This window comes from Chelonia mydas, chromosome 20, assembly GCF_015237465.2.
Source record: "Chelonia mydas isolate rCheMyd1 chromosome 20, rCheMyd1.pri.v2, whole genome shotgun sequence".
NCBI lineage: Eukaryota > Metazoa > Chordata > Testudines > Cheloniidae > Chelonia > Chelonia mydas.
In genome coordinates, this window is record NC_051260.2 from 10,641,961 (window position 1) to 10,660,677 (window position 18,717).

The 18,717-nt window shown below is 40.4% G+C and overlaps 1 protein-coding gene across 3 annotated transcripts in view; it reads right to left on the bottom strand.

The window, feature by feature from the left end:
* CBX5 (chromobox 5) overlaps positions 1-18,717 on the bottom strand; it is a 60,656-nt gene that overhangs the window by 24,355 nt on the left and 17,584 nt on the right. For all 3 annotated transcript variants that reach the window (XM_007065805.4, XM_037884127.2, XM_037884128.2), the window contains exon 2: positions 122-300. In XM_007065805.4, the coding sequence (XP_007065867.1) occupies positions 122-300 (179 nt within the window). The remainder of the gene's footprint in view (positions 1-121; positions 301-18,717) is intronic.

The window sequence follows — 18,717 nt, forward strand, 5'->3', positions numbered from 1 at the left end:
AAGCTCCACCCTTGAAGGTGTTTAGGAAAGCTTGAATGAGGGCAGCGAAGGTCAAATTTGAAGCACTGCCTGGAGCGCTGCTAAAGAAGATAGCCCAAGTCAGAAGGAAAGTTGGACTTACTCAGAGAATCCTTTCCACTTGAGAAGATACTCCACTTGACCCTTCACAACACGCCTGTCTAGCACCTTCTCCACAACATACTCCTCCTCATCTTCAGAGGACGAACTATCTGCTGTCCTCTTGGTTTTCTTTCCCATAGCGCAGGAAGTTCCACCTAATGCACCAAGGCCACCCAATTCCTGCAAATCGGAAGTGAAATGTTGTTAATTGTTGGCACTGATGCAGGCTTCAGCACTGCTCCCAGCCAAGGTATCACCCACCCATTTGGGACCCTCTAAGGTTTCTCCAACTCTTGTCACTAAAGCGCCGACCCTGCAGAGAGATCCATGGTCAGAGCTCACTGCAGGATCAGGGCTTAAAAGGCCACTATAAACAGAAGGGGAAGAATGAGCGTGAACAAGACTATGGGCCTGTCATTTAAGGATTTGACAAAGTGACTTTGTCCAGAATTGCAAGATTCTTGAAGCGAGTTGGTATTTCCAGTTGAGCTGTTGATGATAGCTAAACTGATCCATTTTAATCTCTGGAAGGCCTGCCTACCCTGGGCTGGATGCAGAGTTTAGTAAATAAATATATTCTGTGGATTTGCCCAGCAGGAATGCCCCCATCTAAAACTACAAATACAGCCACATCTGGGGACCCAGTTACAACAACGGGGCCCTACCTACGCCAGGGACATTTTTATAGAAATTCTGAACACTAGTCCAGCACCACAAAGGTTAGCAATGTTGGAAGCCACAGCACGGATGAGCAAGGGTTATCATATGGCGTTAAATGCCAGTGGTCCGTCTACATTACGGCTTCCTGCAGCAGCGGAGCTGAACATTCGCAATGGTGCCATTTTTTTTTTTAAAAAACAGTTTCCTCTGTGTAGAGAGGGCTTGACTGTTCTTGAACCAATTCTACAACCATCGCCTTTACAGATACCAATGGATATAACCGCCCTATCCTCCTAGGAAGGCAAATATTATCTCTGTTTTACAGAGGAGAGAAAACGAGGCTCAGAGTTTGAAATCATGACTATGTTAAAAGACTAGACCATATCACCCTATATTGAAAGGTCCAGATGCAATTTAACTAGGTTGTATCCTGATGTAAGAGAAACGACTGGACTGGGGTAACACAGACAGGACCTTAAACTCTGAGCCTCAGTTTCTCCTCTCTGCAAACCAGGGATAATACTCAGCTATCTCCCAAGAGAGTAGTGAGGTTAAATTAATCAGGTTTGAGATCTTTAAATGAAAACTGCTATGCAAGTATTATTAAAAGATCTGAACAGATATCATCACTTTCCAAAACATACATGGGTCAGAAACAAGGGAAAGTTCAGCCCCAAACTAGAATTCAAGTAATTGAGAAATAAAAACGGGCTCTTTCAACCTTGACTATCACGTTACTACGTGACTATTGGGCTGTAGCCATTAAAGGCAGGTATTCATGGGACAATAGTTAAAGTTCTGTCAATGTTAGATATAAAATGGCATTTTTCCAGGAATTTATAACTTGGCAATAAAAACCATTCCAGACAAACATGGGGTTATGAGGTTTCGGTCCCAGAGTGAAGTTTTAGAGAAAAATTAATAAAGGCAGGGGGAATCAATTACACCATTTGACGCACAAGAGTGAAAAAAGTGGTTATAGCAGATTTGTGCTCCTATAACTTTACTCTGCTTCCAGTTTAACAAGTCTAACAAATTATTAGTCCATAAACCTTGTGTGGTCCAACTGCATTGGGTATTAAGTTTCATTTTATTTTTAAATTACAGATCCCCTCTAGTATAAAACTCGGCCATTGCACATATACAGAACAGTCATTGCTGCACGTGGTATAGCTAATTAGAAAAAGGGTCCCAGTTTAAAATATTGACTTTTCAACAGTATTTCTTAGTACACAGGCTTACCAAACTGGGAACCTTTCCAAGCTCCGAGGTAAATGCATATTTTTATAACCTCAGTTCTTGTTTCTTTAAAAGAGGAATTCAACAACCCACCCCCTGAACACGCAACATGTGATTTAGACAGAAACCAGGAAATTCCAAGTTAAAGCAGACTCCCAGTTCTTAACTTGGAATTTCCTGGCTTGTGTCAGTTTAGGCCACACAGCTAATGTTCATTAAACAGTTATGCATTTAGTCCTATGAGGCACTAGTATACTTCTGGCCCAGGAGTGGATGAATAAGCTGCCTGAGGGCAGAAAAAGCAAATGGACAGAGCTGGAAACAAGCCAACCACCAGCAGACCCAATTTAATTGCACTATTTCAGTGAACCTGGGAGCATGAACAGGAATCCTAACCTGGTTGCTGCATCAACAGAATTGCTAACTACAAACGCAGAATCTTTATTGATGGTGATGCATGGTCCACAATTAGCCTAATTTTCTTCACAGACCTCAACGGGAGTTTGCTGAGCCTTTTTACTTGTAAAACTGGCTCATGCGCCAGACACAAAAAAACAAACCTGGAAATCCATGGAATCATTCCACACAGTCTGTTTTCAAAGTAGAATCACACTTTAAAAGCATTTTTAATGGTGTTATGCCCCATTCACACAGCTCATTGTACATGTTTTACAACACTAAGGGCTTGTCTACACTTAAAATGTTACAGCAGCACAACCACAGTGTAAGTAATCCACCTCCCTGAGGTTGCAATATTGATGTAAGAATTCTTCGGTCGACCTAGCAATATCTACAAAAGGACTTAGGTTGTCTTAACAACGCCACTCCCCTGACCAATGTAGCTAAACCAACCTCATTTTCTAGTATATAGAATTAGGCCTCGTCTACACAAGGAAGTTCTAACACAAAGACAGAGCCTTGGAATAACTACTTTCACATATCAAAGTCTGGCCTTTCCTGGAGAGAAGGGGGGGGGGGGGAGAGATACAGGGACTTGGCTGGCTTAACTACATTGCTCAGGGATGTGGATTTTTCACATCCCTGAGCGACACAGTTTTCTAATTTAGGCCTTATTCTTTAACTTGCTTTACTTTAATTGCAACTAAACTGCTTTACAAACAATCCCTCCCCCAGGGTTATTCAAAAGCATGGTGATTTAATTAAGGGTTACAGCTCTGCACCGGTGAACCAGCACCACTGTAGTACTTCAGTAAAGGCGCTACTGCACCAATGGGAGAGCTTCTCCTGTCCACGTAGTTATCCACTTGTACGATCGGCAGTAGCTATGTCAGTGAAGAAGCCCTCTCGTCAACATAGTGCTGTTTACACTGCGGGTTAGGTTGGCGTAACTAGGTCGCTCAGCGGTGTGGATTTTTTCACACCCCTGAGCAATGTAGCTATACCAATGTAAGTTTGTAATGTAGACCTGACCTCAGTCTGTCCAGGTGGTGACCATATGTGGCTACAATCCTACACTCACCTTAAACTACCCTCTCTGCCGCAGCCTATAGTCATGTGCAACATCTGTCTTTTTGTCATGTTATCATTTGGCTGAGGCCATGTTAGCTAGCTGGTAAGCAGCCTGCTGCTCACCCCCACCTCAGCGTTAGCATGTGCTGCAGTCTAAGAGCTCAATTCTGCAAAATAACAAGCACCACAGAGTTAAAGGCGCTCTCAGCTCCTTGCAAGATAAGGCTCAGAAGAGAGTGCATTTATTAATTCCCTGAAAGAGATCACTGTTCTAGTGTTACCTGCCTGAAAACATAAGAACCACCCTACTGGGTCAGACCAAAGGTCCATCTATCCCAGTATCCTGTCTTCCGACAGTGGCCAGTGCCAGGTGACCCAGAGGGAATGAACAGAACAGGTAATCATCAAGTGATCCATCCCCTGTCGCTCATTCCCAGCTTCTGGCAAACAGAGGCTAGGGACGCCACTGATGGACCTATCTTCCATGAATTTATCTAGTTCTTTTTTGAACGCTGTTATGGTCTTGGCCTTCACAACATCCTCTGGCAAGGAGTTCCACAGATTGACTGTGTGTTGTGTGAAGAAATGCTTCCTTTTATTTGTTTGAAACCTCCTGCCTATTAATTTCATTTGGTGACCCCTATTTCAGAACCTCAGAAAGTTTGGGGATTACATGTTTTCAACATCTTATTTTAATCCAGAACGTAAAGAACCACAAAATTAGCAGACTCAATGTAGTTTGATTTTAAAACAAGTCACTTGTTAAACCTGTTTAAGATAGTTTTGTAGTAGAATAGCAAAGCCTATGTTATAGAAATGTATGCTAGAGTATTAAGAGGAAACAAATCTGTACTTAAACTTTAAAAGAACAAAGGTGAAGAGGGAAAAAAATGCCATAAAATTTAGTTGGTTGCACTATGATACCATGGTAATGGGCATCCTGAACATACCTAAGTGTGGGTAATTTATTAAGTTAATAACTTTGTGAAATCACATGTACAAGACCACCCCCTAAAGCCCCCTCTGCTAAAGTGCACTGCTCCAGGTTTTCAAAACAGCTCCACACCCAGTGTCTACCCAATGTGCTGAGCTCTTTTGAAAAATTGGCCATTTATTTTCATGCCTTAATGGGAGCTCTGAGCTCTTTTCAATAGCAGGCTCAGTTTCTTGTAAACATTATAGAACAGGAACAGGAGCTGCAGCAACTCAAATGTCAACTCCAGATGCAACCCAGATCCAAAGAGAGAAATAACTAGTGGGATTTTCCCTTGTATATGTCTACAGCAGCTGGACATCTTGTGAACTAACACAATCACTTTTCAATTTTGGAGTCTTAAGTACTGCTACTAGAGAATCCATTGGCAGTCTTTTTCTAAAGGCAGATATCTCTAATCTTCCTGGAAGGGAGGAAGATGGACAAAATTAAACAATTGGAAACCTGTAGGAGTTTTATGGAAGCCTATGTGGCATCTGCTATTACAGGCAATACAGGGACAGTATTTACAATACTTTGGTAATACTGCAAAATAAACTAGTAAAAAAGTGTTTGTAACACAAAGCTAAAGGTTAAGATATCCAAAACAAAATATACATTTCCTATGCCACTGTTGTCTATCAAGTTTGGTTACGTTGTTTCTGGTAGCACCCACAAAGTGCTAGATGCTGCACAACCACAAAACATGATATGGTCCCGGTAAGGATTTCAAAGCACGTAATAATCCTTAAATATTCCAATATCTCCAGGATAGAAGTGGTAATTATCCTGATAAATCACTCAACCTCCAAGAAACCCTAAAACTTCTCACTTCTAGCGGTGGAAAAAAAATCTAGTCTCTCTCTACACACTACAAGAGATGACCATTCTGGAAATGGCTTTCAAAACCTTGATCTGACAGTCATGTTCAGCAAGCATAGTTCATAGCTCCTAGTGGAATTGAGGTAGAATTTGGTTAAGAAAACCATTCAAGACTAGGTCACTGCACAGCCTCAAATGATTTTCAAGGAGAATCTGTTAACATGTTTCAGAGTAGCAGCCGTGTTAGTCTGTATTCGCAAAAAGAAAAGGAGGATTTGTGGCACCTTAGAGACTAACCAATTTATTTGAGCATAAGCTTTCGTGAGCTACAGCTCACTTCATCGGATGCATTCAGTGGAAAATACAGTGGGGAGATTTATATACACAGAGAACATGGTAACAATGGGTGTTACCATACACACTGTAACCAGAGTGATCACTTAAGGTGAGCTGTTACCAGAGAACCTTTTGTAGTGATAACCAAGGTGGGCCACTTCCAGCAGTTGACAAGAACCTCTGAGGAACAGTGGGGGGTGGGGAGGGGGATAAACATGGGGAAATAGTTTTACTTTGTGTAATGACCCATCCACTCCCAGTCTCTATTCAAGCCTAAGTTAATTGTATCCAGTTTGCAAATTAATTCTAATTCAGCAGTCTCTCGTTGGAGTCTGTTTTTGAAGTTTTTTGTTGAAGAATTGCCACTTTTAGGTCTCTAATCGAGTGACCAGAGAGACTGAAGTGTTCTCCAACTGGTTTTTGAATGTTATAATTCTTGACGTCTGATTTGTGTCCATTTATTCTTTTACGTAGAGACTGTCCAGTTTGACCAATGTACATGGCAGAGGGGCATTGCTGGCACATGATGGCATAGATCACATTGGTAGATGTGAACGTGAACGAGCCTCTGATATTGTGGCTGATGTGATTGGGCCCTATGATGGTGTCCCCTGAATAGATATGTGGACACAGTTGGCAACGGGCTTTGTTGCAAGGATAGGTTCCTGGGTTAGTGGTTCTGTTGTGTGGTGTGTGGTTGCTGGTGAGCATTTGCTTCAGGTTGGGGGGCTGTCTGTAAGCAAGGACTGGCCTGCCTCCCAAGATCTGTGAGAGCGATGGGTCGTCCTTCAGGATAGGTTGTAGATCCTTGATGATGCGTTGGAGAGGTTTCAGTTGGGGGCTGAAGGTGATGGCTAGTGGCGTTCTGTTATTTTCTTTGTTGGGCCTGTCCTGTAGTAGGCGACTTCTGGGTACTCTTCTGGCTCTGTCAATCTGTTTCTTCACTTCAGCAGGTGGGTATTGTAGTTGTAAGAATGCTTGATAGAGATCTTGTAGGCGTTTGTCTCTGCCTGCGGGGTTGGAGCAAATGCGGTTGTATCGTAGAGCTTGGCTGTAGACAATGGATCATGTGGTGTGGTCTGGATGAAAACTGGAGGCATGTAGGTAGGAATAGCGGTCAGTAGGTTTCCAGTATAGGGTGGTGCTTATGTGACCATCGCTTATTAGCACCGTAGTGTCCAGGAAGTGGATTTCTTGTGTGGACTGGTCCAGGCTGAGGTTGATGGTGGGATGGAAATTGTTGAAATCATGGTGGAATTCCTCAAGGGCTTCTTTTCCATGGGTCCAGATGATGAAGATGTCATCAGTGTAGCGCAAGTAGAGTAGGGGCATTAGGGGACAAGAGCTGAGCAAGCATTGTTCTAAGTCAGCCATAAAAATGTTGGCATACTGGAGTGGATGGGTCATTACACAAAGTAAAAGTATTTCCCCATGTTTATCCCACCTCCACCGTTCCTCAGACGTTCTTGTCAACTGCTGGAAATGGCCCACCTTGATTATCACTACAAAAGGTTCCCCCCGCCCACGTCCTGCTGGAAATAGCTCACCTCACCTGATCACTCTGGTTACAGTGTGTGTGGTAACACCCATTGTTTCATGTTCTCTATGCATATAAATCTCCCCACTGTATTTTCCACTGAATGCATCCGATGAAGTGAGCTGTAGCTCACGAAAGCTTATGCTCAAATAAATTGGTTAGTCTCTAAGGTGCCACAAGTACTTGTTAACATGTTAAAATTCTAGTGAAGACAACGCAGCTGTGCTTTTAACAGATTAGCTGGTCAAGGTAATCCCTAGGGATCACAGCTAATACGCATCCAGACAAGACCTATGTTATCTGTGTAGACTGTAAACTCTTGGGGCACAGACCTGTCTTCTTACAGTACATAAAGCACATAGTACATTTTGGACATAAAGGAATCTTTGCTAACTAGCTACAGTTTGAAAAAGTATTAAATACCACATGTTCCTTAACCCATGATCATTAAAGAGTTGCATGTTTAGAGAACTGGGACTTTTCATAATTATTCATAGATTCCAACACCCAAAGGGAACATTGTGATCATCTGGTCTGACCTCCTGTATAACACAAGCTATAAAACTTCCCCCAAAATAATTCGTAGAGCAGATCATTTAGAAAAACATCCAGTCTGGATTTAAAAACGGTCACGATGGAGAATCCACCACAACCCTTGGTTAGTTGCTCCAATCGTTAATTATTCTCTCTGTTAAAAGTGTATGCATTATTTCCAATCTGAATTAACTTCCAACTTCCAACCATTGGATTGTGTTATACTTTTCTGCTAGACTGAAGAGGCCATTATTAATTATTTGTTCTCCACATAGGTAATTACAGATTGTAATCAAGTCACCCATAACCTTCTCTTTGTTAAACTAAGTAGACTGAGCTTCTTGAGGCTATCACTATAAGGCAGGTTTTCTAATCCTTTAAATCATTCTTTTGGCTCTTCTCTGAACCTTCTCCATTTTATCAACATCCTTCTTGAATTGTGGACACTATAACTGGACACTGTATTCCAGAAGTTGTCACTCCAAAGCCAAATACAGAGGTAATATGGCCTAACCACCCCTACTTGAGATTCTCCTGTTTATACATCCATGGACTGCATTTAGCCCTTCTGGCGTCACACTGAGAGCTTGTGTTCAAGCTGCTTATCCATCATCCCCCCAAGTTTTTTTCAGTGTCACTGCTTCCCAGCATACATTCCCCCACTGTGTAAGTATGGGGTATGTTCTTTGTTCAAAGATTTACATTTAGCCATATTAAAACACACATCGTTTGCTTGCATCCAGCTTACCAAGCAACCCAGATCGCGCTGTATCAGTGACCTGTCCTCTTCGTTATTTACCTTCCCCCTATTTTTGTGTCATCTGCAAACTTTTATCAGTGACTATTTTATGTTTTCTTCAAGGTCATTATCAGAAACATTACACAGGGTAGGGCCAAGAACCAATCCCTGCGGGACACAGCTAGAAACACACACTGACCAAGAGACCCCTTGGTGCCAACTGGCAGAGGGCATAAGGGGTCCATGGGGAGTTTTTATGAGACCCCGGGGATCCCTATCTACATAATAGTTAGCCAAAGAGGGCATTTAAAGGCTCTACTGAGAGCCCATAGCCTGCTGGTCATCATAATCACTTTGAAATGTATGTAAGGATATTATTTAAAAAGTTATGTATCTACACTGAAAACTACGTTCTTAAGATATGTAAGGTAAGACAAGTAACTAGAAGGTGATAAACAGGAATTGTTCAAGCAAGAGGCAGTAGCATTTATCTCCCTGGCTGGTCATTGTAAGTCTATTTACATATAAGCCGCCAGCTAATCAAGACTGTGAAGTTGACAAGAGATCACAAAAATCTACAGGAGGGAACACACAGCAGAAAGGTGTCCTGTTGACGTCAAACATTAAAGAACTAGTCTGGTACAACAGGAGAATGCAAAGAGACATCACAAGATCCTTCACTAGAGAGAACAAGTTGAGAGTGTGGCTTGTTTCATGAAAAAAGGATCAGGGCCCACCTGGCTGAAAAACACTGTTGAACAATATTACAAGACATGACAGTGATACCAGAGAAATTCCCCAGACTCCATTTTGTACAAATTGTTTGTACATTATTTATTATATTAGTGTGTTGTTGAACCAAGAAAATGTATGTTAAATTACAAATAGTTCAAAAAAGATTGGAAATTGTAATGGGTTTATTAAAAGAAATTTAAAATTAACTTGTAAAACATGTATTAAAATTTAATGTGAGCAATTTACAGCCAACCATTTGTTTTTCTAAATATAACTCATAAATATGTCATGAAACAGTTTTACCCTAGTTTTGTTTAAACAATTGTGTGTGTGTAATATTATATTTGCAAGAACTTGTTATAAGAGTCAAAGCCAATATACACAGAGTTATGATCATTATATGTCACTTTACAAATAAAATGAAATTAAAATAAAACAAACAGGAATGCAAGCAATTTTGCATCTATTATAGTGATCTTAATGCTTCAGATACTGGTGGTGACTGAGATGCTTATTTTAATACATTGAATTAAAAGAAAGCTTAAACAGTTGGAGAGAGCTGAAATGATTACATCCTTCTAGTGAGGCTGAATTGGGGAAGTAAGGTATTGTGCCAATAAAAAGAAACATATACTCAGTCTCAAAAAGAGAGACTTGAGCCAACTTTGGACAAAGCCAAACACCCATCGAATTCACTAGTAGGTGATGGCTAGATATATAAATATCTTGAAACCATTAAGGAAGGGACTGATACCAGAGAAATTTCCCAGACTCCATTTTGTACCCCTGGCTTCCATTTTAAATAAGCAAGAGTCACTCCGCCATTAGAAGCTGCAGGTCACACAGCACTAAAAATAGAATTGGCAGGAAAACCAAAGTAGGGGAAAGGTCCTAACCCTGAGGTAATCAACAGTTGCAAGCTAAGAACAGACCTGGCAGTTTAGAATGTGGGCAGTTGTGCAAGAAAGATCTGACAGGAAGATATTAGCAGAAGTATCTAGAAAGTTCTGACAGGACAGTATAAAAGTCAGTGTGGCAGTGGGCAGCTGTAGGATTAGGAGCTGCCAGTAAAGAAGCAGCAGCAGCAGGATAGTAGCAGAGGAGTCCTGCCCTGCCACTGGAACGCAGAGACACAGACGGGGGACACAGAGGAAGGAAAGGTTTCAGAGTAGCAGCCATGTTGGTCTGTATTCGCAAAAAGAAAAGGACTACTTGTGGCACCTTAGAGACTAATAAATTTATTTGAGCATAAGCTTCCGTGAGCCAGAGCTCACTTCATCGGATGCACTCAGTGGAAAATACAGCGGGGAGATTTATATACATAGAGAACATGAAACAATGGGTGTTACCACACACACTGTAACCAGAGTGATCAGGTGAGGTGAACTATTACCAGCAGGAGAGCGGGGGGGAGGGGCGTGCGGCGGGGGGTGTGGGGGGGGGGGGGAGGAAACCGTTTGCAGTGATAATCAAGGTGGGCCATTTCCAGCAGTTGACAAGAACCTCTGAGGAACAGTGGGGGGTGGGGAGGGGGATAAACATGGGGAAATAGTTTTACTTTGTGTAATGACCCATCCACTCCCAGTCTCTATTCAAGCCTAAGTTAATTGTATCCAGTTTGCAAATTAATTCTAATTCAGCAGTCTCTCGTTGGAGTCTGTTTTTGAAGTTTTTCTGTTGAAGTATTGCCACTTTTGGGTCTCTAATCGAGTGACCAGAGAGACTGAAGTGTTTTCCAACTGGTTTTTGAATGTTATAATTCTTGACGTCTGATTTGTGTCCATTTATTCTTTTACGTAGAGACTGCCCAGTTTGACCAATGTACATGGCAGAGGGGCATTGCTGGCACATGATGGCATAGATCACATTGGTAGATGTGAACGTGAACGAGCCTCTGATATTGTGGCTGATGTAATTAGGCCCTATGATGGTGTCCCTTGAATAGAGGAAGGAAAGAGAGACCTGAGGAGAAGACAGCGAAGTTAGGAGACAGAGTAAGCTTGTCAACTATAATCGCACATAGTGCAGTATACTGTTAGTGTATATATGGGTGTGCTTCGGTTAATAAAGGTGTATGAATGTGTGTAAGCTGCAAAAGGAATGTATATATGTAAGATTTAAGAAACATTTAAGAGCTGCTGTCAGTGTCCTGCGGAAGACTGGCCATCTGAAGCAGGGCGCAGCCACTTAGAATGATCTCAAACTGTATGTTATTACGGTTTGGGGTGCTCTCTAACTTGCAAGGGATTTGTATTTTAGATTATTATTGTATTAGGGATTATTATTTGCACCAATAAAAAGGTTCCTTGTTTTAGTAAAAATACTGTTTTAGGTTAATCGTTTATTTATCAGAAGGCTGTATCCATGTCCTCTGGGAAATTCCTTAGCCACCCATACCTGAGGAAAACAGATTGAGAAGCACAGGTGGGTGGTTTTAAGGGAAAACCTTTAAAGAGATATTTAAATTCACCTCTCTTGAGGGAACCCTTGGTAAACCCAGGTGGGAGTAATAGGTTAGCTAGAAATCTGTTTTCAGGGTAACAACGGTAACTAGTTAAGTAAGTCTGGGTTCTAGAATGCCTGTTATGTTTTTATTTTACATGTAACCATTTGTATCCAATATTTCTACTTGCTATCATTTCAATCTCTACTCTTCGTTAAATACACTTTTACTTGTTTTCACTATAGACATGTAAGAGCTGTGTGTTAAACGGAGAGATGATCCTGAGGTGAAATTTGTAAGCTGGTGCATGTTGCTCCTTTAGGAGCAGCAGGTCTGTGAATTCTGTCAATGTCCAATAGACTAAGGGCTGGTCGCTCCAGGGGGATGCGTGGAAGGCTCGAAAGTTGGAGCATACTTATAGCTAATCTAGAGCGAGACAGCAAGGCCTGCCTGGGGAGTGCTTGTGTTGTCCGTGGCCAGTGGGGTTGGGGAGCTGACTCCTAGCAGGCACAGACAGCAGGCTTCCTCACACTATGAGCAGGTGGTAACGAGGTACCTCACAGCCTTGGGGAGCGTCACACCTTCCAGTTCAATGACAATTTGCCCTTTACAGTTACATTTTGAGACCTATCGGTTAGCCAGCTTTAGACCCACTTAATGTGTGCCATGTTCATTTTATATCTTCCTAGGTGTTTTTTTTTTTTTTTTTAATAAAAATGTCCAAGTCTAAGTATATTACAGCAATACTGTTACTTCTACCAGTCAAACCAGTAATCTTAGCAAAAAAAGCTATCCAGTTAGTTTGATAAGATCTATTTTCAATTAACACATGTTGATTAGCATTATTTATATTACCTTCCCTTAATTCTTTATTAATCGAGTGGTGTATTAGCCACTCCATTATCTTGCTCAGGATCGATGTCAGAGGGACAGGCCTATAATTACCTGCATCATCCTGTTTATCCTTTTTAATTATTGGCATAACACTAGCTTTCTTGCAATCTTCTGGAAATTCCCCGATGTTCCAAGACTTATTGAAAATCAAAATTAATGGTCCAGTGAGCTCTACAGAAAGCTCTTTTAAAACTCTTGGATGCAAGTTATCTGGACATGCTGATTTAAAAATGTCTAACTTTAGTAGACACTAGTTAACATCCTCCTAAGAAAGTTAACACATCTTCATCAGATCTACAAGCCAGAAGAATAATCAAAATCCAACAACCCTAAATCTTTGTCTAGATTCATGATGCTCTCAGACCTGTTGCTAGCCTCTGCAGAATGAGACTACCCCTAATGTTTCTTTAAAATTTTACTCAATTTCTCTCAGAATGTTAATTCTGAATTTCTGGATTTGCCAGCATAGAAGCTAACTGTATTTGTGCACATTTACCCACCCACGCCCTTACACAGATGTCAAGAATTTTTAATTCCCAAGTTTTCCATCACTCTAACATGGACTTTTTTTTTTTTTTTTTTTTTTTTAAGATGAAAAGTCACATGAAATCGCCAGACGTTAATTTAGAAATGAATCCAATTCCCTATGAAGTTAATGAAACATATTACACTAACTTTAATGGGAGTTGGATCAAGTCACTCAAGAGTTTCTTCTTATTTTTAAGATTATGATTGTTATTATTAAAAAGGAGCTTGCTTGCAGTGATAGTATACAGGGATAATTCACAAATGCAGAGCTCTGCAACCTGAGCAGCCGGTTCATCTATCAAATCATGGATGTTTATTAGTGTGGGATTCACAGCAAGGACTAGAGAAAGCTCAAACAACTATGACTAAAATTTAATCTCCTCTAAGGAGAGGCTTCCAAATGTTTATGAATCCCTTGACAATGTCCCTTTAATGCACAGTATAATTTTGTGTCCTGCTATCACTTCAGTGTATTTGTAATACAAATTATACTTAAGCTATATTGCCTAGAACTTAGATAAATAAAACCAAAATAGTATTAAACTGTTTCCACCCCATACAACAAGGTATCCTTGGCAGCTTCTTAACCATCCATTACAATCCAAAGCAATTTCTCTCTGTAGCAATTTAAGAGCTTGTAAAAAATATAATGGCCGATGATAGGCGAAACAAACCACAGAGTTATTGAACCTTGCGGGCCCTCTGAAGTATCTCTTTTGATGTTTAAGTGTGAGTTATTGTGTTACAATATCATAAAAGTATGCTCAGTGCTACAGATATATTGTTATTTAAATGACACCAAAAGAAGCCAGTTTCATACAAGAAAAGGCTACTTTTACAGAAATCGGAAGTTCCCATTTCAGATCTACAAGGCTATAAGAGATAGTTCATTTAGAGCAGTAGCTCTCAATCTTTTCAGACTACTGTACCCCTTTCAAGAGTCTGATTTGTCTTGTGATCCTCAAGTTTCACCTCACTTAAAAAATCAGACATAACAATACAACAGGTGTCACAGCAGACTAGTATTGAAAATTTCTTACTTTTTCATTTTATCATAGAATTATAAAATAAATCAATTGGAATATAAATATTGTACTTACATTTCAGTGTATAGTATATAGAGCAATATAAACAAATCATTACCTATGAAATTTTAGTTTGTACTGACTTCACTAGTGCTTTTTATATAGCCTATTGTAAAACTAGGCTAATATCTAGATGCGTAGATGTACCGTTGGGGGTATGCAGAGGTCTTCCAGGGGGGTACATGTACCCCTGGTTGAGAACCACTGATTTAGAGAAATGTAATACATTTTGTTCTTCCTATATTGTATACCACAGTTAATCACCAACCCTGAATCAGCCTACAAATATGGTTATTTCCCTCTTGCAGGGGTACTTTAGGTCCAATACAGGTTCTGAATAAAAAACATTTTACAAAACCCATTAATAGAAATATTTAACATATAAACATTCTCTTGCAGTGTGTGCAACCCAAAAACCAACAGCATTGGGCTAGGGCAGGAGAACCAGAAAATAAAACCAATTCATCTATTTTAATTGTCTAAACTAAATGAAACGGCAAATCTGCATCAATGAACATCAGTGGAAGATCCTAAGTCTTCACTGCAAAAAGATGTACTTTTAATATCAAGATAAAAACTACAGTTCCTTGTCTCCACTAGGATTTTAGCTATCTTTTTTGCAATTTTGAAAATTCTTTCCATGCTAATGTTCTAAAGTGTTCTCACCAACACAGGTAAGATATGCTGAACAAAGAAACAAAGCCAGGTTAAACATTAAAACACAGTAGACATCTTGCAAGATACTGAATCCTAATGAAGTTCAAGCACCTAATACAATCCAGCCCTAAATCCTTATCTGCCCTAGGAAAACAGATGTATTTAACATGTTAAAAAATGCTTTTTTCCCAGTGTAGATGTGGCCTTGAACAGTAACCCACAGATAGAGCCTTCTTCCCATGGCAAGAGTAGTGCAAGAACACACCATCACTATGACAGCAGCCACCCAGCCCCACCTGCATCTAAAACCTTAACATTTTGTGTTAAACATGCATTTCAGAGTTTTACAAGTTCACAGTGACGTTTACATTAAATGAATTACAGCCCCATTTTAGTGAATCAAGATGTGTGACTCTTCTATGAGCACTAACTTCCAAATGAGAACAACCAGACCTTGCCATTTCCACTAAATTGAGATAAATAAGGCGAATTCATACTTTTTATAGTGCTGTTTCACTGCTTATGACTAAAATTACCAGGCCTTGTCTACACATATGAATTGTACCGCTGCAGTTGAATTGTTACAGCCCCCCTAATGTAGATGCAGTTATACTGGTATGGATATTCTCCTTTGGCAGCATGCGGCACCTTTACACAAACACAAGTGGGTCTACACTAGGACCTGTACTGATCTAACTATTTCAGAAGGAAAACCATACTCCTAGCCAAAATAGTTAAAACTGGTACACTAATTGTATGTACCTTAGGGTATGTCTACACTAGAAACTTCAAAGCGCTGCAGTGGGAACGCTCCTGCGGCAGCGCTTTGAAGTGCGAGTGTGGTTGCGTGCGGGGGGGGGGGGGGGGGGGGGGGGGGGGGGGAATGATTTTTCACACCCCTGAGCCAGCAAGTTAGAGCGCTATACAATGTAAGTGTAGACATACCCTCAGGCCCCAGGGCCACTGTCCTTCTCCCACCAAAATATCTTCCTGCCATTGCTCAAACACCAGGTCAGCTCCCCATGGCAGAAGCAACAGTAGGACCACTAGTGCAAAGCAGCCACCTGCATTTTAGCTACTACAATGAACAAGACTAGACAACATGTTGGTTAAAATGCAACAGCTGACAGCATCTTTTTACAATAGCATTCTCGCTATTGCTTCCACATGTGGAGCTGTACCAGCACAGAATGATGGAAATGTTTTTGAAGGGAAGCCAGAGCAGAGATTGCAGTTATTCTAACTGGGACTAGCAGACACTATAATTATCAATGCTCCAAAACATTTTCCACTATAAACCCTGTTTTTCCCATACTTACAACTTCATAAAAATATTCACTGAAGTCTTCTGTGCTTGGTCTCTGCCCAGAGGAAATTTGCTAAAAAGTGGCCAGAGTCCCTTCAGCAGTATGAGACATGGTAGAGACAAAAATCACTTTTCCCATTGTAATACCACCTTAAAATAATACATAAAAGCTACAGCAAAAATAGGCTCAATTTGAAACTTGGAACAGATGTGGTTCTTGCTGAGAACGAGAGCTTCTACTTGGTTTGAAAAATATTTTTGATTTAACAAAAGTTGTTGGAAATTATTTTACTAAGAATGCTCAGAAGCAAATGTTGTGAAGTCCATAGGTATCCTTCGGCCCTGTCTTACACCTAGACCAACTCTACACTAGACTTTTGTCAACAGCTACGTTGTTCAGAGTGTGATCCCAGACAGATATAGCTATGCAAGCAAAAGCCCTTAGAGTATGCACAATATGCCAGCAAAAGCAGCTTATTTCACTGGGGGCGGGGGAACGACGACCTAGATAACTGTGCTTTTGCCAGGTTTCGCCAGTATAAGCTGCCCCTAGGGGCACTTTGATGGTATAGTCTACTGGTATACCTGCACTAGGAAAGCACAACTAGTGTGGACCAGGCCTTAGTTTTGAAACCAATATAGTAAAACGGTACAACCCCCTAGTGTGGACACTGCTGTATGTAAACAAGTTTATACCTGTATAACAGTTTCCACCCTAGGGGGCTACTTTATATCACTTTCTAAACTATGTGCAGACCAATTCCTAAATTAAGAAACAAGGTGCTTTTTAAAATCGACTGAGGTAACCTGCCTTATCTAACATGATTTCAAACACCATTTAGCATCCAGTGCAGACACAGCTTAAATCTTCACAATCATGTTAGCTAGTCCTATCATAACCTAGAAAATAGCCTAAAGTCCTGTTCTTGACGGCAAAAAAAGGTGTGTTTTTTAATCGAGTTAAAGGTAACACAACTGAAAAGCTCCATTAAGATACAGTATGTTTGAAGCCATGTTAGCTGTGCTTTAGCCTAGCCTCTCCCCTAACCTAAAACGTGGTAGGCTAATTCAGACCTGTTAGCCTGCATCGTAAGCCATGCCTGCACTAGAAAAGAGGTTTATTTTTAAAAATGTATTAAGAAACCCTACTGTAAATATGGCAAGTCGTAGTTTTAATTCATGTTTGCTAGTCAAAATAAACATCAAGTTGTCAATAAATAATGCAGAAGTGTACTATAAAAATAATTCTGATCTGTATTTGGGAACAAGCCAGGTGATATATACATATCATGATGATGAAATACTTTCTGTTCCAACAGTAACTAAGGAGGATATTAATCAGCAGCTACTAAAGTTAATATTTTTTATATCAGTATGCCCAGCTAACTTACATCCAAGAGTTTTACAAGAACTGGCCGAGGAGCTTGCTGGACTGTTTAATGTCGATTTTTTAAATAAGTCTTGGAGCACTGGAGCAATTCCATCAGACTGGAAGAAAGCCAATGTTGTGCCAATATTTAAGAAGGGTAAAACACGACGATATAGTAATTATAGGCCTGTCAGCCTGACATCCATCCGGGGCAAAATAATGGAATGACTGACCCATTCATTTAGATTATCAATTTGAGGACTTGTCATATATTGAGATGTCAATAAAGGAGGTTCTGGCGCAGACTGATAAATTAAACAGTAATAAGTCACTAGGACCAGATAGTATTCACACAAGAGTTCTAATGAAAATAAAATATGAAACTGCAGAACTACTAATTGTGGTACGTAACCTATTTAACATTTAAATCAGCTTCTATACCAAAAGACTGGAGGATAGCTAATGTGACACCAATTTTTAAAAGGCTCCAGAGACGATCTTGGCAACTACAGGCCAGTAATCCTTAATTCAGTGCCAAGCAAATTAGTTGAAACTATAGTACAGAACAGAATTCAGACACAGATGAACACAATTTGTTGGGGGACAGTCAATCTAGCTTTTGTAAAGGGAAATCATGACTCGCCAGTCTAATAGAATTCTTTGAGGGGGGTCAACAAACATGTGAACAAGGGTAATCCAGTGGATATAGTGTACCTGGAATTTTAGAAAGCCTTTGACAAGGTCTCTTATCAAAGGCTCTTAAGCCAAGTAAGCAGTCATGGGATAAGAGGGAAAGTGCTCTCTTGGATCATAACTGATGAAAAGACAGGAAACAAAGGGTAGGAATAAATGGTCAGTTTTCAGAATGTAGAGAGGTAAATAGCAGTGTCCCCCAAGGATCTGTACTGGGACCAGTGCTGTTCAACATATTCATAAATGATCTGGAAAAAGGGGTAAACAGTGAGGTGGCAAACTTTGCAGAGGATACAAAATTACCCAAGATAGTTAAATCCAAAACTGATTGTGTAGAGTTACAAAAGGATCTCACAAAACTGGTGACTGAGCAACAAAATGGCAGATGAAATTCAATGATGATAAATGCAAAGTAATGCACATCGGAAAACATAATCCCAACTATAGGTACAAAATGATGAATTCTAAATTAGCTAGTAGGGGTCTATTACATGAGTGGGTTCATGAGGTTCTGTGGCCTGCAGTGTGCAGGAGGCCAAACTAGAGGATTCTGATGGTCCCTCCTGACCTTAAAGTC